Source organism: Colletotrichum abscissum, assembly GCF_030869225.1.
Source record: "Colletotrichum abscissum strain IMI 504890 chromosome Unknown Scaffold_2.1, whole genome shotgun sequence".
Classification (NCBI taxonomy): Eukaryota; Fungi; Ascomycota; class Sordariomycetes; order Glomerellales; family Glomerellaceae; genus Colletotrichum; species Colletotrichum abscissum.
The window spans coordinates 481640-501614 of record NW_026850098.1 but is presented as its reverse complement, the minus strand read 5'-3'; the positions used below and the strand labels follow the sequence as shown (position 1 = coordinate 501614).

The 19975-nt window shown below is 52.7% G+C and overlaps 7 protein-coding genes across 7 annotated transcripts; 5 read left to right on the top strand and 2 right to left on the bottom strand.

Annotated features, from left to right (window-relative positions):
- Positions 1 to 369: 369 nt before the first annotated feature.
- On the bottom strand, positions 370 to 1764 carry CABS01_00870 (uncharacterized protein; the record flags this gene model as incomplete). Its single annotated transcript, XM_060534251.1, has 1 exon — positions 370 to 1764. One exon carries the CDS (start codon positions 1762 to 1764, stop codon positions 370 to 372), a length of 1395 nt encoding a protein of 464 aa, XP_060401329.1.
- A 1198-nt stretch (positions 1765 to 2962) lies between these two features.
- Positions 2963 to 3688, top strand: CABS01_00869 (uncharacterized protein; the record flags this gene model as incomplete). The annotated part of the gene is made up of 1 exon (XM_060534250.1): positions 2963 to 3688. The coding sequence occupies one exon, from the start codon at positions 2963 to 2965 to the stop codon at positions 3686 to 3688; it is 726 nt and encodes a 241-aa protein (XP_060401328.1).
- A 1359-nt stretch (positions 3689 to 5047) lies between these two features.
- Positions 5048 to 8781, top strand: CABS01_00868 (uncharacterized protein; the record flags this gene model as incomplete). Its single annotated transcript, XM_060534249.1, has 5 exons — positions 5048 to 5140; positions 5383 to 5616; positions 5789 to 5938; positions 6019 to 6043; positions 6362 to 8781. 5 exons carry the CDS (start codon positions 5048 to 5050, stop codon positions 8779 to 8781), a joined length of 2922 nt encoding a protein of 973 aa, XP_060401327.1.
- Positions 8782 to 9375: 594 nt separating this feature from the next.
- Positions 9376 to 11366, bottom strand: CABS01_00867 (GMC oxidoreductase; the record flags this gene model as incomplete). Its single annotated transcript, XM_060534248.1, has 2 exons — positions 9376 to 11103; positions 11268 to 11366. 2 exons carry the CDS (start codon positions 11364 to 11366, stop codon positions 9376 to 9378), a joined length of 1827 nt encoding a protein of 608 aa, XP_060401326.1.
- Positions 11367 to 13054: 1688 nt separating this feature from the next.
- Positions 13055 to 13636, top strand: CABS01_00866 (uncharacterized protein; the record flags this gene model as incomplete). The annotated part of the gene is made up of 1 exon (XM_060534247.1): positions 13055 to 13636. One exon carries the CDS (start codon positions 13055 to 13057, stop codon positions 13634 to 13636), a length of 582 nt encoding a protein of 193 aa, XP_060401325.1.
- A 430-nt stretch (positions 13637 to 14066) lies between these two features.
- Positions 14067 to 15356, top strand: CABS01_00865 (uncharacterized protein; the record flags this gene model as incomplete). Its single annotated transcript, XM_060534246.1, has 4 exons — positions 14067 to 14607; positions 14669 to 14786; positions 14845 to 14906; positions 14962 to 15356. The coding sequence occupies 4 exons, from the start codon at positions 14067 to 14069 to the stop codon at positions 15354 to 15356; spliced, it is 1116 nt and encodes a 371-aa protein (XP_060401324.1).
- Positions 15357 to 18093: 2737 nt separating this feature from the next.
- CABS01_00864 (C6 zinc finger domain-containing protein) lies at positions 18094 to 19925 on the top strand (the record flags this gene model as incomplete). The annotated part of the gene is made up of 4 exons (XM_060534245.1): positions 18094 to 18544; positions 18629 to 18939; positions 19031 to 19167; positions 19238 to 19925. The coding sequence occupies 4 exons, from the start codon at positions 18094 to 18096 to the stop codon at positions 19923 to 19925; spliced, it is 1587 nt and encodes a 528-aa protein (XP_060401323.1).
- Positions 19926 to 19975: the final 50 nt, after the last annotated feature.

Genomic DNA, 19975 nt, shown 5'->3' with positions numbered 1-19975 from the left:
GACGCTACGCTTGCCTATTACGAGTCCCTGTTCTCTGAGACTACCATGAAGACCTTGACGCAGACATATCGACGGCTACTTGATCTGTTGATTGATCAGCACAACCAGACGGTGGGCGACATCAAAACAAGGCTCACTTCCTAGTGCAATTCGCCAACCACGTGGAAGGGAACTTGGAACTTGGAGTTGGATTTCGTTTTGTGGTATTAGACGTGCTCTTGCTTTCGCTTTTCTACTTTGATGATGCTAGAGTCTTTCTACATGTATTTTGATGCCTGTCAAAACTTATACACATGCTGGTATCTATGCTTTCATTATCCATCCATACGATGTCGCTGTCCCAATTCTTTCCGGGAAGCCGAAATGGCCTTATGGCCACAGGCCATAAACAAAGGGGTCGACATATGGGTAGTCGGCCTCCATGCCCATAATGATGCTGTACTCGTCTCTCAGTAGATCTGAGCCTTCGTTGCCGAATTTCGAATATTTACTCAGCTCGTGCCGCCGCAGGGCAATAGTCCACGGGAAACTGGAATGAGCGACGCCCATGAATGCGCTCGCTCTGAACATGACCAGAAAATCCACTAGGGCATGCTGGTCAAATGTCAGGGCATCAAGTTGCTCGCGATCGGCCCCAAGAAGCAGGTCGTTTTTGGTCACCACCGTAATATTCCTCCTTGGTGTACCAGTCTCTATTGAGAGATACTTGTTGAGCCTTTCCGCAAAGATGTCGACCACAGTCTGGTTTCCAGATGCCACGTAGACAACGTTCAATCCCGTGCGCTCGAGATAGCGGAATTGTTCTTCGAATTGGTCATCCATCCGCGAGAACCGCCACTCGTCAGGCCCCCAGGCAGAAGTGGCATCCTTCTCCAGTCGTAGATGCGCCCCAAAATAAGCATTGGGATTGATGGCTTTTCTCGGATCGAAAGGAAGCGCGAATTTCTCCTTGAGCAGGTAGAGAATCTTTGCCGCAAGAGCGCGAGTGTCATTCCTGAAGGACAGGATTTTGCCGAACTCGTGTACGAAGGCGTCACCGTCGTCGCGCACGGGATACTCGAGGAAGGACTGCTCCATCTTGATGTGTACTGGAGCTTCTGGACCCATATGTTCTCGAACTCCCTGCTCTTCGAGCCAGTTGTCGAAGAAGTATCGCCATTTTCGCGGATGTCTCAGCCCCTCCCGTGGATGGTCCGGCTCGAAATGGTCTCCCACCAGAGACAAAGGCTCCCCTAAACGGTGTTCGTAGAAGGGAAAGTCCGTCGCCTTTTCGTACACGATCATCCCCGGACACCCCTCTGTCAGGCGTGTTATAAATGCCTCGCGGTCCAATAGGTAGTCGAGAGGCACCTCGTTTCCCGTCTCGATATCGGTAATGTCTTTCGCGTTACGCAGGGACATTGAAGGCAAAACGAGTGCACCTCCGCCGTGGATCGCATACCGGACGCACTTCAGTATTTGGTTTCGCACCATGCCAATGCCGCCGTGCTGTTCTTCGCAGCTGAAGAGCAGCCCAGGGCGAAACCGAGTGCGAGAGCATGTTTCCCGAATGGGCGCGTAGTCGATCGGAGTTGGAAATTCGACATCAATGGCTTGTCGCATGAACCCGCTCTCGGTCGTCGCTTCTTCGTTCGATTCATCAGGAAAAAATGTTGAAACTGTATCTGCGATCGCGTCGTGAACGCCCAATAATCGGAGGCTCCAGACAAAAATAAGAAATAGCGCCAAGAAGGACCACACCAGTGGACGATTTTCGGAGAGCATGGCTGTTGTTTAATCAAACAAACAAGATCATCAAAGGAAGAACGCCGCCACGATAGCCGATTGGGAGGCCAAGAACACCAAGAATTTGCCAAGAGATGAACTCCAGTTGCATTTCTTCATCGAGAAGAATGGAGGGCAACGGATGGTCGAAAGACCCCAACGGGCCCATCGGGGCATTCGCGAACATGGGAGCTTCAAGGATCCTTGGTGGTGAGGTTTCAGCCATGTTTCAAGCGACCGTAAGATCTACTCGTCCTTTTCAGAGGCGCTAACTCCTCGAGGTTTCCAAGCTGGCTTACATAATTGAACTTTCACAATTGAAATGGGGAGATGATAAATCACGCATGTCACTGCCATGTCTCGTAAATTATCTAGAGGTTAGTCTTCTGGCTAGTTCAACTAAGCATTGCGCGGAAAGGATTGTCGTGTTGAGCTATTGTTGACGCTTCACGTTTTCAGCACGGCCCTTGGATCAAGGTTTTGCAACCACGGCAAAGACCACGTTTCCTTCAGACCAGGAAGTAGAGCTGACGAAAGCTATAGTAGGGTTCGGTGGTACAAATCCCGTAATTCTGATTGAATTACTACTAGTATTTCGTAGTTTGACTCATCGATATAGACTCCAGTGGTCATAGGGGTGTTGCTGCTTGAGTGTACAACAACTGAGACTGAGACTTGGAAAGATACCTATGCGAGCTCAACTCTCTTCGAGTCACACAATACGCTACCAACTCTGCCAATTTTTGCTTACAATGATCAACGCTGGTAGCGTCTGCGAGTTGATCGGAGCAGTGCATTTTTGTCGGACCGATGGTGGATCGGCGCTTCGGTCCGGAAATGTGGGTCTTTCGGTCCGCCAATCCCGATCTGAAAGCGAGCTATGCTCCGCACGAGGATATGTATTCCGGAGCCGATGTACCAGCGGTTGCCTGAGTCAACGGAGAGGAGAATCTTCAGCTGTGTGATTATCATCAAACCTTTTGTGTTCACCGTCGTAGTAGTGTCTGGGGTCTGATGCGGCACATTCGTGTCATTACTTGATGTGTCTTGCTCTGTACCTGGGCCTTTTAGTACTACACAACCAGACGGGTGCCACATCGTCAAGTTGTCTCCGAATTGAGCAGAAAGCCTTCCTGCACCATTAAACGACTGCATCCCAGCATTTGATAGGTGGGGTCGGCCACTTGTCAAGCACAACATGTTACCAAAGTCAGGCAAACGCGAAGAGAAGTACTCTCTCCTCAAAGACGAGATTGAGGGAGAGTCTTGCGAAGAAGGCGCGTCGAGAGATTCCTCCGTCGATCAAGAAGGCGGGTTCGCCAGAGTCAGGAAACACCTTCCATGGCAAAAGTTCGACCCAGCTTGGAGATCTTGGTATCTCTTCGTTCCACCCATCCTTGTCTTCTCAACACTGGCGTATCTCGCCTTCTTTCCATCATGCGAAACCTGCCAGAAGATGGACCTCGACCTATCAGGGTACGTCTGCGCTCCCAACGGCGCTCTACCCAAAATCGCGCGCGACAGGGGCTGCGAGTTCGACACCATGTCGTTTAAATGGTGGCCCAAAGAGCCTATGGCGCACAAAGACAACGTGGCCCTACTCAAAGAATTTCACAATGAAGGGCCATGGCATCGATACTATGATAAGGGCGGAAAACATGAGATACCACCGACGAGCGAAGTCTTGACCGCCGGCTGGGTCACGAGGAAGGAACACACATACCACTGCATGTACACTCTGCGGCAGACGCACCTGTGGATTTCTCTGGGCTACGATCCCCCTTTCAATTACAGCCATACGATACATTGCACCAAGTACCTGATGGACGCGATACTGGAGAATCCGCCGAAAGACTTTGAAGAGCTCAACGTCCATGGCACCCCATGGCCGGAACATCCTGATGTTGTAAGTGTTGCTCCCTGACTCTTCACCAATGACACCCAAAGCTCACAATGCATCAGGTTAAGCCATATTATCCTTGCAAACATGAGGGACTTAGTTGTGAGTCTTGGTGATACTAGGTATACATAACAATACGTACAAGATAAGCCAAGCGGGTTCGAATGAAGACAGAAGAGAGAATGGAAGCCATTCGCGCGTTTTGCATCATGTTTGGCCCCCTCGCTTGAGTAAGACAATTAACAGAATGTGCTATCTAAGTCAAAACATTAGGCTGTGAAGGGACTGTTATGTGACTTGAGTAAGTACGCTCAAGAGGGCTTGGAGACGTAAGGATTGAAAATCGCACGAACTCGGCCGAGCCAAGTGTCGTGTATGAATTCTTCATCGGGCAACATGAAAGGTCTTAATTAGGACCAACACGGCGATATTGATGATCGCAATAAATCAGAGTTTCATCCGGCCAGAAATTGCCGAAGACAAAGGGAGAGTCCAGGAAAACGAAACAATCCTTGGCGAGTTTGCTCACTAATGAAGTCGTCGTCACTCGTCAAATTATGGTCAGGATCTCGGCAATGGCTAATAATCAGGCTTGCTCCGCTAGTGGCTATGTCCATCAATCTGGCAAGGATCGATTCCAAAATCTGAAAGTTTCCCCTGAAGAAGCAGCCTGTGGGATTTTGCACTGTTAATCGCGAGAAATTCATCCGTCGCCTTCCGTTTGTCCATGGACAAGGCTCCCGCGTGGAAGCTAGTCGGAAAGCTTGGCATGACAGTTGATTAACGCGCCATGGAGTTGGCTTGATCAACAGATCAGCAGCGCTCCCGTCTGCGAGTCAAGTGCTGATCAAGCAATATCTTGTGTAACATCCAAACAGCCCCTGAGAGACAGACATCTGGGCGCTAACTTTCGGGTGAATTCTGTCCTGTCACTTCAAGGTTAGTCCCTGTTGTGTTCCCGCGTCCCCGGATTGCTTGAGTATTCTCTGACTCGTCCACCACCAAATGCCACAAATAACCGTCCGGATAAATAGACGGTATCTATACGCGTAGTAGCCTCACATTCCGCGGTAGATATGAGTTTTGTCTCCCGCAGCAAGTCCAAATATGTTCGGCCGAAAGAAAAGGGGAAATGCCAAATGGCAAAACATGCCCAATCTTACGGCGCCAAAAGAAAAGAGGGAACAAACCTTCGCGTCCACTATTCGCGGCGGAGCAAATATGAGCAACTTTTACCGAGGAGCTCGGTAAAATTGGACGAGAATCCACCGAGTATGGTTCAGTTGATTCATATCCATCGACTCCAATTATTAAACGCAAACAAATTCCGCCAATTGAGAAGGTGGCATTCCAGCTTATGAGGGGTAATTGTGGACTGCAAACATGGGGGACCTTCCACCTGAGGCTGATGGAGACATTGGAGAGTCTCGAGTAAAGCAACTCGATCTTGTCAAAGTTCTGGTCCAGAAGATCAGCGTTGCAGTAAAAGCTAGTTGTTACTGGTTAGTCTCGGCTCTTGATCCCGATGGTCTGGCCTAGCCAGCAAAGTGTCTTCGATTTGGCATGTCTTGGTGAGCAGAAGTCACATCATGGCGGTAGTGTAGGCGCTAGGTAGACAGGAGTGCATGAGATTAAAGGTAGCTGCAGGGAGGCTCTTTCGACATCCCGCGTCCTGGAAGGATTGTTTGCTCACTCATTATCATGTCCAATTCCCAAAGGCCCTTCTCGATCGCCTCAACGTTGCATTATTCCCGCTATCCACTGCGGCCGCCGCCCCCTTCGGTCAGTTCATCCGAAGATTTCGAAGTGGCTGGAGCTGGTTGGCCGCAGAGGCGCTGAAGGTCGGTCCATCTCACCGTTGGACACCAACGAGAGGGGGACGAAAGGGGGCGGCACTGTGCGCCCAGATCACCTGCGGGCTTCGCGATTACGGTAAGTGGGACACCTCACATGTAAGTAAAACAAGCCGGCTCAAATTACACGGCACGTCATAGGGACAAGTCGCCTGCGTTGCCTGCATCTGCCTGCAAGTGCGGCGATGGCCTCGTTTGGGAGTTCTGCCAATGATGGTGTTCTTATTTGAAACAAAGCGCGAGCTGGCTCAGTTGGCGCGCTTGGCACCAGATAGCAGACAAGTTTATATCAAACATTCTAGCGGCCCCAAGGATGCACATCCCGGGGTTCACCAACTTCAGCGGGTCTGCCGACGACCGAGACCAACACGGAGAATCTCTGCGACCCCCTGGTCTGGCGCTACGGACCCCGGACTGCGCAGTATGCAAGCAGCAGCCATCCTTGGGCAAGATGAGATTAAGGAAACCTGCTTCAGTGGGGGTCCTTCCCGTCTTGTACAGTTCCTCCAGGGACGGATACTAAGTGGTACGGTGGGCACTTAGTTGTTGGATGACGGATCGTTGGATAGGAGAGAAGCCTGGAAGGCATGGAGAGATATAATATCAACGCCAGAGGACCGCCTCCAACCTCGACACAACTTGACTCTTCTTTCTGATTGTTGAGCCGCATCTTTCGTGCATTCCTTCTTTTTCGAGTCACCGCTAGCACGGTGTTTTCATTCATTTTTCACTTGTTGACCCTAGAGGTTACGTTCATTCACTCCCATTTTGAGATTTGTTCCCTTTTTTGAACAATTTCCAAATCCACTCCTTATTCCCCAAAACGAAACCAAACAAACTTGAGATATTGAGAAGAACTTGCAAACGATCGCCATCATGCGCTCTACATTCTCAGGAGTAGCGGCCCTTCTCGGGCTCGCTGGATCTGCCACTGCGCAACTGCGAGCCTCGGCTTACTCAGACCCCCAGACCGGTATCGACTTCCAACGCTACCTGCCTTCCGCCTACCCCTACAGCTTCGGTATCGCGGTCCCCGAGACCATCGGAACGGACTTCATTGGTCAGATGGTTGTACCCATCTCAACAAAGGGTAACTGGGGTGCCGTCTCGTTGAAGGGTGGCATGTTGAACGGCCTCCTCTTCGTCGCTTGGGCCGATGGCGAGGATATCAAGACATCTTTCCGTATGGGAAGTGCCTACGCCAACCCCGACGTCTACACTGCCACCGAGGTCTCCGCTGTCCCTATCGCCAACGGTACCTTTGTCAACAGCACTCACTTCTCGTACACCTTCTTGTGCCAGAACTGTATCAACGACAAGACCAGCTTGGCTGGCGACTCCCCTATCCTCGGCTGGGCCTACTCCGACACCAGCCCGTCACCCGTCTCCGACTCGGCTGCTGCCCTGAACTACCACTCCGCTGGCTTCGGTCAGTTCGGTCTTGACATTGCTTCTGCCAAGTCCGCCAAGTTCGATACCTGGTCCAAGTACGCAAAGGCCGTTGAGACTACGCCCGTCCCCGGCAACGGCACCACCACTCCCGTTCCTGGCAACAGCACCATCCCCGCTCCCACCACCTCCAACACCACCTACGATGTCATCGTCGTCGGTGGTGGCCCTGCTGGTATCATCGCCGCTGAGCGTCTCGCCGAGAAGGGCTCTAGCGTTCTCCTCATCGAGCGTGGCCCTGCCAACACTGTCGCCTTGGGCTCCGACATGGCTCTGCCCTGGAACGACACCCTTACCCCCTACGACATTCCTGCGCTCGGCAGCTCCATGACCAGTCTCTCCGGAACTTCCCTCTGCAGTGACACTGCCTCCACCGCCGGCTGCTTGTTGGGAGGATCCAGTTCCATCAACGGCCTCAACTTCATCCACCCTCCCGAGCACGACTGGCAGCGCTGGCCCGCGGGCTGGAACTGGGCTGACGTCTCCGACGCCGCTTCCCGCCTCTACGAGCGCAACCCCGGTACCACTGAGCCTTCCGACGACGGCAAGTACTACGATGACTTGACCTTCCGGGTCCTTTCCGGCCTCCTGAGCGCCAAGGGCTGGAACGAGGTTGACTCCATCGAGTCTCCCAACGAGAAGTCCTCCGTCTTCTCCCGCCCTTCGTGGTCCATCAAGGACAACCTCCGTGCTGGCCCTGCCCGTACCTACATGCCCTTCGCCCAGCAGCTGCCCAACTTCACCCTCAAGCTCGAGACCAAGGTGATCCAGGTCCTCCGCACCGGTAGCAAGATGACCGGTGTTCTTGCCCAGGCCGCCGACGGCAGCACCCAGATCATCAAGGTCAACGCTGGCGGCAAGGTCGTCCTCGCCGCCGGTGCCATGTCTTCTCCCCGTCTCCTGTGGAACTCTGGTATCGGCCGCTCTGACGCCCTGGAGATCGTCAAGTCCGGAGCCGCCAGCACTGGCGTCACCCTCCCCGACCAGGCCGACTGGATCGACCTCCCCGTCGGACACCACCTCCAGGACCACGCCCAGGTCATGCTCCAGTTCAACTCCAAGACCAACTTCAGCGCCTACGCCTTCAACGCCATCGCCTCCAACCCCGTCACCAGCGATCTGAACCTCTACAAGGAGGGCTCCGGTCCCATCACCCAGGCCGCTCAGCGTATGCACCTCTGGACCTCCGCCGAGGGCTCCGACGGCCGCACCCGTTACCTACAGGGTACTGCCAGCGCCATGCAGAACGGCATCATCACCGTCCGCACGTTCCTGACTCACGGCACCTCCACCCTCGGCGAGCTCGGCATCACCGCCTCCGGCAACACCGTCCTCAACACCAAGCCCTGGTTGATCGACGCCGCTGATAAGAAGGCCATGTCCGACTTTGTCCAGTACTGGCTCGACCTCACCAGCGGCAGCAACTCCACCCTCAGCTACGTCACCCCCGGTGCCACTCCCGACGACATCATCAGCACCAAGATGATCTCTGGTGACCACTGGGTCGGTAGCGCCAAGATGGGCACCGACGATGGCCGCAAGGCGGACGGTACCGCCGTCGTCGACCTCGACACCAAGGTCTACGGCACCGACAACCTCTTCGTCGTCGACGCCTCCATCCACCCTGACTTGCCCACCGGTAACACCCAATCCATCATCATGATCACCGCCGAGCACGCCGCCGAGAAGATTGCCGCCGTCACCGTCACCGGGTCTTCGAACTCTACTGCCCCCGAGACTAGCAAGTGTAACGGTGTCACCAAGCGCGCCCAGCGCCAGGCCATGCGCTTCAGACGCCATGCTCACCTGCACTAGATGATCGAGCCCTCAAGTGCTGAGTGGATGTGATCATGGCAGGTACCGGCTACAGGTGACGATGAACTCCTGAGCCACTTCAACGTACATGTTTCGTTCTAGATTATCTTATGTATAAAAATTCTTTCCGTAAATAAATCACTTCAGGCTATTGAATGGTCTCTGGTTCAAGCATGCTATAGCTGTGACGGTTGTTCTTATATGTACCCACTGAATGTCCCATCAGCATGGTTGAACTACCCAATCCTGAGTCAACTCATTCTACAAGAGTTCAAGTTCAGTCTTTGTGATGTTTGTATGATTTTCAAACGCTACAACCTGCAAGATGGCATCAACGGCCCAAGAGGCTCAATAACTTTAAAGCTGTGGCGTCACCAGAAGGTAATTCTCAAGCATGATACAGCTTCATCGAAGGGATGCTCCTGGTCTCGTCATCTTCTCATCAGATATTGCAACAAAGCGCAACGTATCACACGAGACCTTCCAGCGAATTGTGCAAATATTGGTGAAACATTATCATTAGAATTATGAAAAGAATCCTCCGACGCTAGTCTATGCTGTCATCAATCATGTCATAGACCCTTGTCCGCCTGATCACTTCTTAGCATCTGCGATGATGCGCTCAGCTGCGATCTCTGCGATACCATAGACGGCAGTTTGCACATGCGCAGAGATAAGCAGAGGAATGACACTAGCATCGACGACGCGCAGATTGGAGGTGCCGTACACCTTCAGGTCGCTGTCAACAACACCGCCATCCTCCTTGGGGAGCATGGAACAGGTCCCGACGGGGTGGAAGATGCTCAACGTCGTGTTGAGAGCAAACTGTTTCCACTGCTCGTCGGTCTGGACAGCATCCAATCCAGGTTCGTACTCGTTCTCCCAGATAGATCTCATTGGTTCGGTGTTTGCGATCTTGCGGCAGTACTTGATGGCCTGGATCGCTGCTTCCAGATCATGTTCGTGTGCAAAGTAGTTCGGGTTGATGACAGGCTTTCCGGTGGTGTTGGCGGGGTTGATGTGAATATCGCCCCGGCTCAAGGGGTGCATGATCGCGGCGATGAGGGTGAAGAACCCTTCGCCAAAGAGAGGAGATGTTGACGCGGGGTACCCCTTGACGCCGGTGTAGCCATCCGAGAAGATGACCTCGAGCTGGGGGATGGAAGGATCGGTCATAAACTCTAGCTTTTTCTTATCAACGACACTGGGGTCTTCGCCGGCGGCTTCCTTGGCGAGGGTTACCAGGCGCGAGTCGTTGCCGATGGCTTGCGACCAGGTCGTGAAGGTGTAGCCGCTGCCGGTGTAGTCGTAAAGCGAGACTTGTCCGGCGTTCCAGAGAGCCAGCTGCTCCGCGGCGTAGGTGGCATTGCTGCGGAGAATGTCAAAGGAGGTGTAATTGTCCTTGAGCTGGTAGGAACTTTGAATTCGAAGATGATCTTGAAGGTTCTCGCCAACGCCAGGAAGTTCAATGAATTGTTCGATACCGGAGGCGTTGAGAACGGAGGACTGGCCAATGCCTGACAACTCCAGCAAGCCTGGGCTTTGGATGGAGCCAGCAGATAGGATAACCTCCTTCTGGGCTAAGACGATGGTTCCGTCTGAAAGGGTGACTCCTGTGGCCGTCTGAAGAGTCGAGTCACCCGTTGCCTTTCCGAGATTGACTTTGAGGACCGTGGTATCAGAAAGGATTTCCAAGTTCGAGCTGGCAATGGGAACGTAGGCGTTGGCGCTGTAAGACCTATTGTAGTGAGTCGGATCAATGCTGCTGGGCTGATACATCACTCCGAGAGGGTCTCCGCCGAGTGACTCCAAGTTGCTCTCAATGCCGAGGGCATTCATCGTCGGGATCCACGTCTTCTGATGCTCGGGGATGATGCGGTTGATGACAGCCTTAACCGGGCCGCTCTCGCCGACACCCTCGGACCCGTACGTATCGGTATTAATGCCAGTAAAATTCTCCGACTTCTTCATGGCGGCAATCATCGTCTCCCAATTCCATCCCGGGTTGCCGAGAGCCTCCCAGCTGTCATACTCGGCCACCGCAGCCCTATCGTACGACATGAGGTTGAGGGCGGAGCTGCCGCCGAGGACCTTGCCTCGGTTGACCGTGAAAGTTCGGCTATTGACATTGGACTGCGGCACGGTGGTGAAGTTCCAGTCGTACTTTGTGGCCAGCGTCGAGCCCTTCATGCCGGGGACGTTGATTTTAGGCTCATCCCACACCGCGGGTCCCGCCTCAATGAGGAGAATCTTGCAGGCAGGGAGTCCCTCGCTGATACGAGCCGCCACGGCTACTCCAGCAGTGCCACCGCCGACGACGATCTGAGAGGGGAAAAGACGAAGTGTTAGTGTATCAGGTAATCAAACCTCCCCCGGGCCGCGTCAAACGCAAAATACTAAAGAGGGCACAAGCGAATACGTCCGACAGAGAGACCCCGTAAATGAAGCAACGCAAACGTCCGAGAGCAGAGCTGGGCACAACTTACATAATCGTAGGCATCCTCATAGGGCTGTGACGAGGAGGAGGAAGTGGCACCCGAAACAAGGGCCGCGAAGGCGAGAGCGAGACTCGACTTGACAAGCATGGCTAAGACGATGCAGCGATCTTTTTCCACGCGCTCGAGAAAATAAAGTTTAGGAACCTTCGGCTCGGCGATCTGAGAAACGCGCTTCTCCAAGTTCTGCCAGAGCCTAGATCAAAAGAGAAGCAAACGCTCGAGCTTTCAAATACAATAAGCGTGATATCTGCACATCAAGTCTAGGTTCGGGAAACCTCGTCAATGGTACCAAACGACACGAAGTGGAGGGCGTGCTGTGGCGTGCCATGTTCCAGGCGTGCCATGTTCCATGCGGCAGCAGGATCGTGTCTCTTTTTGTATGCAGCCCCCAAAATTGCCTCAAGTGAAAGTCGAATGTCAATAATGCGGTTATTAATCCCCTTACAAGCTTCTTTAGCAAGTTAGCAGGGCTTCTTATCCATAGTCCAAGAAAACGGCGCCAGTAATCATACACGCGGCCCAAAGAAATATCCTTGTTCTCCGCCCCAGGTCGCCCGTCCTTCAAGGTCTGGAGGGACGGGAACATGATGGTAGCTTAGTGGGGTGCCGAGAATCCTAATATGCTATAGACTATTCGTAGGTACCGCTGAAGAAGTCCCGGGAGAGGAGGAAATGGTGGCGGTATGTTGTGGTGGTGTCACACGGCAGCGTAAGCACTTATAAATGCGCGTGTAAGCTACCAGCGCGCCGGTCCAACAACACGACTTGTTGGACAATTGCCAAACTATCTACCCCAACCTTGAAGAGAGGGGAAAAGGAATGGATGACGAGGGAATGTCAGACACTTATGCAGGTTCGGTTGCGTTCTGCTCTACCAGAGACGAACGGCACAGCAAATTCCCCCTACTACGCCGCGAAGCAACATCAACCGTCCCACGGTTCAACGTGTTCGCCGACGGGGATGGCTGTGTACCCGGGCAAATGTTACCGTGCCATCAACGTGCCTATCCGGCGAAGCACCGTTGACAATTGCGGAGCTGCGCCGGCCGGTCGCTTCCAGGGTTAGGTTCACGACTCAAGGATAGGCCTGTCAGACCCATTTGGACAAGTCGACGTGACCCTGTCTGAACGAATCATCCGTCTCGGTCAGTTATGAACAATTCCATAATAACTCTACGTCTATCGAGGCATCGACGGGTTAACAACTGCGTTTCCCGGCTCTTCCCCGTCTCCCCGTTTCTCTCTCTCTCGGGTTTCCCCTCGGGGGCTCAACGGTTTGGAACCTCTTCGGTATCTTTGTTTAGAAAGCTCGTCCCTCGCCGCGCAGCCTGCTGACGGAGTGCCCAGGATACCCCTGACATTTGTACCAATACCCTCCATTAATTAAACTCGGGCACCACCCTTTCGCACGACCGAAACCCTCGCCAGCGTCCGCCCCTCGTTTCTCGAGCAGGAAGAGCAGAAAAGCTGCCGCGCGCCGCTCGGCTACCCGTTATGCTTTCTGGTCTGTGTCCGAATCTGTCTCATGGCCTCCAACTACATGTCTTGTGTGCATTGAGACGTCAAGAGATAAGGAGGAGAAAGATAGGATGGGAAAGTCAAAAATTGAAAGTAAGAAGACGATCGTCATCAACTTACTCCATTTGCTCAACTCTGCTGCGGGTGTTTGCTTGGTAAACCATTGGCAAGAAGAGCCCACACAAGTCTGTGTACGTAAATCATATGTACCCCTTGGGAGACCTGCGGCACATTGCGCAACATCCCACAGCCGCAGCATGAGAAAAATCCACACATGCCCAGGGTCTACTTTGATCCCTCCTTCGGGCGCGCGGCGTGCCCTCGTCAACAACCAAGAGAGATATGCAGGGGAATGGAGGCCGCTCAAACTCAATTTGTATCCAAGCAACGAGACAGGAGCTCGCAGAAGCTGGGCAGGAATCGAAGAAGGAGAAAAGAGGAGAGGATGCTCGTCCAACCTGGCCTTCCACAATACGAGACTCCCAGTCATTCCCGGCCAAGACCCTTCTTCTTTTGGGGAAGGGGTCCCCGTCTTTGCCATGCAGGACACAGCGATCCCTCGAATGGACGTAGTTGAGAGAATCAGGTCTCAGACATTTGCGTTTAGCTCCCATCCTTTGGCATGCAGCCTCTCTGCTCGGGGCAACGAAATAAACTACCAACTGCCTATTATCCGTATCTTGGAAGAATCGAACCAAAGGCTGGGTAATCTTGCATCCTACCAAACCAACACAACACCACCTCGGCGTCGTCGGCGTCCAAGGCATCAAATCATTACCATTTACCACCCTCCTCCCGACACAACCGCGGGATGGGTAGATTGGGTCTCGCCCATCTGAGACATATGCGCCGTGGTGCCTTGACCTCCTTGCATCTCATATGTCCTCCATCCGCGCATGCAGGGCTGGCTACTGCGGAATTGCATGTAGCTTGTTCTCCTCCTCCTCCTTCCCAGCTTCGTCGCAGCTCTTAAGACGACCAACGTTCCCTTTTCCCCCCTCAAGGGCGCACGTCGAGTGGGACGTTTAAAAGTCCGGGGGTAAACGAGCTGCCATCCAAAAGCAGATCTTGGCGATCGTCCTCGTCTTTGCCTTGTGCAGAGACTATCCCGTGGGTCGATTACCCGCTGGCCGTCTTATTCTCTTCCACACATTTATCCAGCCCATGGCCTAGTATTTCCTGGTGTGCTGCACCCTCGTTCCTTGTCCTGGCGTCTTCTTCCACGCTATCCAGGCTTGAGTCCACTAGACTCCTACGTACGCGCTCGCGATGGCGCCAGTCACCCCTCCGAATCCGCTGCCGCCGGACGAGAACGTCAACCCGATCCTCCTTGGTGTCTCCGGCGCGCTAATCTTCTTTGTCATCTTCACGACGTCGATCCGCCTCTACGTTCGCTTCGCATTACGGCATCTGGGATGGGATGATTATCTTATGGGAATCGTTGCCAGTCTCGGCGTCATCAGATATGGCGTTCAGTGCGCGCAAGGGAACTCGGGCAATGGGAGGCATCGATGGTACATTTCGACAGAGGAATACGTCAACAACAGCATGCTTGGATGGTTCGCGCAAATCCTTCTATTCGCCAGTATCTGCTTGCTCAAGTGCTCCATCATGCTACTGCTGCTCCGCATCAAAGACTCCAGCCGGCTCAAGTACTTTTTGTGGTCCGTCATGGCTGGTCTGGTTATCACCAACTTTGGCGTCATCATCATCCTGCTCGCCGAGTGCGATCCCGTCGACGCTTACTGGACAGGAAACGGAGTGTGCTGGGACGCCAAGATTCGGATATACTCGATTTACTTGACTATCTGTAAGTCAGGCGCAGGGACGTGGCATCTTTGTGGCTTGCGACTGACATATTTACCCATTAGCATACTCCGTTGCGACAGACTTGTTATGCTCCTTGTTGCCTCTCGTTGTAGTCTGGCAAGTACGCATACCACTGTCGACCAAACTCTCGGTCGGCGCATTAATGAGTCTCGGTTTGATGTGAGCAACCTCTGAACCCCCAAACCGAACTACCTAGTAAACTGACATTACCTGACAGCGCCACTGGCTTCGGTATTGCAAGAGCAGCCTCTCTTGGCCTGGTGACTAACGACTTGAGTTGTAAGGACATCTCTTGGTCGGGCGTCCAAAAGGATTCAGCTAACAACATCCTTAGACGTATACGCAGTAACCGCAATTTGGTCCAACTTGGAGCTTTACCTCGGAATCATTGCTGGAAACCTGGCACTCTCCAGATCCCTCTGGTTCTACTTCTTTGGAGAAAAACAGCTCCCCAGTTCCCATCCCTCAGCATACGGAAATTCGTCACATCGCTCTCGATCTGCGTACAACAACGGCAGCAGATTACACGGCGACAACGGCGGTACCACCGACATTTTTATACGCTCGGAGCGCAGGCCCTCCTTATCAAAGAGCGACCACAGCGACATCCCGCTAGAACCAGGTATCCAGAAGCGAACAGAATTCTGGATCTCGGAAGAGGACGTCGACAGCAATGACAGTCACGATGCGGCGGCGACAAGAAGGACGACAAGACAGGCGTCGTTATGAATGACAGTGAACAGCAAGCACACGCAGCCTCAGATAGGCTTACTTACGCATTTACGGTGTTGGTGGAGAATGGGGAGCCTCTTGAAAGCGTCGTCAGATACCCGGCAGGGAAGACCAAAATGGGCGCGTGAAGTCGTATCATGCACACGATTCATGAAGCTACCGCTCAGCTTCCCTGCCCTGCGATTGTTCCTTTTCACGCGTATTGTTTGCAAAGTGGCTTATACATAGTATGATGGGATATGAAATGATGAAGATTTCACACGCCAAACAGCAGTGGCGCGCAATCCTCTTTGCCTTCTTCTGTTGAGCTCCAAATGTGATGTTAGACCAGATGATGAGAAGACTCGGACCCGAAATCTTGGCTACGAAACTTTGGCTGGATTATTGTTACCTACAGTCAAGGCGTACATGCATATGGAATATCCACAATGCGGCGCAGGACGACTTGCGTAATTTCAAAGTTCCAACATCCCAGTCTCTTTTTATCGGGGCCAGTGGGTTCGTCGACGGCTTTTTCTTCAGCTTCCACTTGTAGATGCAGGCGAAGCGCCCATGGCCTGCAGCGGCTGGTGTTACGGCGCTTCCGGTAGGATCGCTAAGCCTTCACGACGTGCCTAGGGGTTGATGAGCTATCCCGTTTGAAGCCTGTGCAAACCCTCTCAGCAAACATTCTTCTCGGACTGGTAGGCGGTCTTCGCCCTGGAGAAACTCGGGAGCGAGGAAAGAGAATGCCCCCCGCCTCACCGTTCGACAACTTGCAAGGATCCACGGAGCCAGGGCAGGGCTGCAGGGGACAAGGTTCATGTCGGACTTTGCGACAGAGCACGGTCCTCAATTTGACCAAAACCAGTCCCTGGGGATCACTGGTTAAGTACGGTGATCAAGTGATGATGACTGCACTCAGGCGCGTGGGGAGATGAATGGATGGGGGAGGTTCAGGAGTCTTGAGACTCAGAGTTCATCTCAACTTCGACTATGCTCCAGCCTCAAGGCCTTTGCACACCCTCGGCGGGAGTGGCCATTTTCCAACGATGTGTAAGTGATTACCTTTCGTCCCGCATCCTTACATTGTGGTTGCACTGATGTGGCCTTGAACATGAACCCAAAGTCTAATCGACGGATAGTCAAGGCACGCGGAACCTTCAGCGTTGTTTGTGCGTAGCGATGCACGGAGTACGGAAGAGTCTCGGATGGTTTTCTTACTCCAGTCACAAATGTGAGAAATGAGAGCGTCTACCGACATGAAGCTAGGGTGGGTTCACAACGCGTTCATATCGCGAGTCTCCGACGTGTCCGGCTACCGGTGCAACCCCCCAAGTTTACAGGGTTGCAGTTGTAAATCTCTGCTCGATCAGGAGTTGGACCCTGACGCTGAGCAGCTATTTGCGACGTGTAAAGTCAACTTCTAGACGCAAAGCAAGCTGGCCCCAAAGTAACGTTTGAAATTGGGGTGGTTCACAACATTTGACATCGGTCTCTCGGACGATAGCATGATAGAAGCTGTCGAGAATCATTCGCTGGGCACTTCACAGAACCGATACCGAGAAAAGTGCCTCACCGGTATCCTCTTCAACGTCTGAAGTCCGGAGGTCGACATGAAATCCAATAAACACTACACACTTTATTGAGCCTGTGGTTGGTGGACAAGTATGTTCATTCACCTAGGATTGTCTGCCCATGGGATGCCCACCTCAGTCAGGTGTGCAAAGTAGATGTTTCAATCGTCCAGCTGATTGACAATCAACTCACTAACGATTTCTACCCCTCGATTTACGCAACTCTACCTAAATCTCGTTGAGGAGAGATTGTCAGGTGCAAAAAACTGCCAGGGTCTCAGTCGATAGCGATAATTGCCAAAAGCAAAAACGTGCGTCGAGGGGGAATCGAACCCCCGGCTCCCCGACGCTGCTGTATGGCAACGGAGAATTTTACCACTAAACCATCGACGCAAGTGACTCGGAAGTAGGTATTTCCGGCTTCCGATGTTTACGCCAGCGAGTTGCGACTTTATTAATGTATCCAATGTAAAATAGTAGTAGAAGAACCCACATTCGAGAACCATATTGTGAAGTTGTATAAGAACAGCCCAGAACAAAAGTTCGTGATAATGAAGCTTGAACGCTGATGAAATCTTGTTGCTATCATCTCTATGTGTTGAATGATTTGAACGTGTTTCACAGCTTCACCTCACCTGCTACGTGTTCCTGAGTTTCATTCGGCTACTTACGATGAAAGCCTATGGCTCTCGTGGTCTGATTGGCTTGGTAGAAGTTATCCAAAATTCTAGCGCCGTGCTCTCGTTCAGCAGGCCTCATAGCTCATAGCTTTAAGGCCAGAAACCATGAAGATCATTCAATGATATCATCAGACTCATCCATTGGCGCACCGCTCGCTTATCATCGCCCTCTCGTCTCTCGTAGGGCCGTCTTGCTGACGCGCTAGAGAAGCGATGATCTCTAAGGAATGCCCCGCGCTTTACCTCATTAGGCTATTGAAGTGGCCAAGACATGCACTGCGCCCCTGGTCAGGCACTGCTCGCCGTCGCCGGTTAGCCGTACCTAGTTGACCTCCTAGGTGACTGCAGCTCAACTCCGCACCACATGTATTAAACTCGACCCGAGCCAGCGGGTGGCAGGATGGATGTGCCATCCCGTCACTCCGTCTACTTCCAATAGCCCAAAACGTAAAGCCGTTTGATGAGCCGTTGAGATAGGGTGTTTCCCTTAATCAGACGATGACTGCCACTTCTAGACAATTGGCGCTCGCAGTAGGTGGACCGCCGCAAACAGAGGCACAAGCACATTCACAGACAGGACCCAGTAATCGGAGAAGGCAATGCTGGGAATGTCAACGGCGCCGACTAGTCTGCGACTCGGCACGTCCCGTCTGCGCAAAGTGCAAGACTAGCGGCGTCGTGTGTCCCGGTTACGAGGACAAGAAGCCGTTGGTATGGCTTGCCCCTGGCAAGGTCAAGACCCGGACGTGGAAACGGAAAAGCCCGCCTACCAACAAGACTAAAGACGACAATTCATCGAAAGGTGACAACAAAGAGCAGAGCGGGTCAGAACTTGCAAAGGCAGTAAGATCCGAGGTATCAGGTACTCGTACCGACCACCTTATGCACCTTTTTCCGGGTTACGAATTGAGAGATGAAACTTGTGATGTTATTGAGGCTACACTTTACTGTAAGTTACCATATTCCGTTACTATATCGGAGCTTTGTCTTGTTCAGGCACCCAAGAAACTGATGTAGTCTCGATCTGCAACAGGGAACGAACAGGTCTACCCATTCTTTGCAGCGAATCAGTTGACCAACAGCCCCTGGCTTGTACCCGTGTCGTACATTCAGTACATGGGAGTTACCATCCAACACACTCTCGTTGCCATGGCCATTAACCACCGCTTGCTGAGCTTGTCTTCGAGGAAGAACGACTTGCATCACGCAGAAGTTCGGGCCCGATTCCATCAGCATCGATGTACGGCAATTCAGGCCTTGAACGGAGAGATCAGCCACCAAAATGAGAAGAGGAGAATCTCTGACTACACGATGGCGGCGGTGATTGTGTTCTTATACGCAGATGTGCGTGTCTTGGCCCCTTCCATCTCACACCCTCTCCTTCCATACCCCCTCGTCAGCCGAGAAAATTTGGCCCTAATCCGTTTGTGTGTAGCTTATGGGATCAGTGACGGCCTCCAACTGGCGGCATCATCTCAACGGCTTCATGGCTATCATCGAGATGCGAGGTGGTCTGAGAAGTGTTTGCGACGCCGCGCCAGGCTACAAGACTGTAATCCTATTCTGCAAGATGTGAGTACCTCTCACAACATAAACCGCTACTACTATAGGTGCAGAGCACTGATAAAACTTACACCCACAGCATCGAGAACTTGGCAAACTCAACAAGCCCTGCATACGACCAAGTTTCACCGCTAGTCAATTTCGAAATGAGAGGTCTCACCCAAGAAATCTACGAAACAGGATACTACCCCTTCCTCCCCTGCCCTGTTCAACTATTCATCGATATCATCTGCGTCAACCGCCTCCGATACCTCGCAACGCAACCAGAGTCGTCAGACACACTGGACTCTCTCCAGACAGAAGCTGAAGACCTCCTCGAGCGCATCATAGACTTCTCCCCCGAAACTTGGTCCGCCGCCAAGACCGAATCGCAAGAGCAATTCTTGACAATGGCGCAAGTGTATCAGTCCGCCGTCGTGGTCTTCGCCATCGCCTCCCTGCAGAGCGTCTGTGTGATACCCGCATCCGCGGGCTGGCGGGCCGTGAAGACAATACACGGCAGCAAGCTCATGGCCCTCCTCGAGAAGGCTGCCGGGTCTCAGGTTCTGAGGAGCTGCGTCATGTGGCCGATGATTGTTGCTGGGTTCGAGGCTAAGACGGGGACCGCGGCGGTAAGGTCGTTCGTTGCTAAGCGTTTAGCCGAAGAGAGTGTACACCTTGGTGCGTATTTGCCTCTAGCAACGAAGGATATTCTAGAGAAGTTTTGGTCGTCTGGGAAGAAAGACTGGGATGAGTGTTTCGATACTCCTTATGCTCTAGTTACTTGATGTATGATGGTGTTGGAATCCTGTCCATAAACGAATCATTATAAATAGGG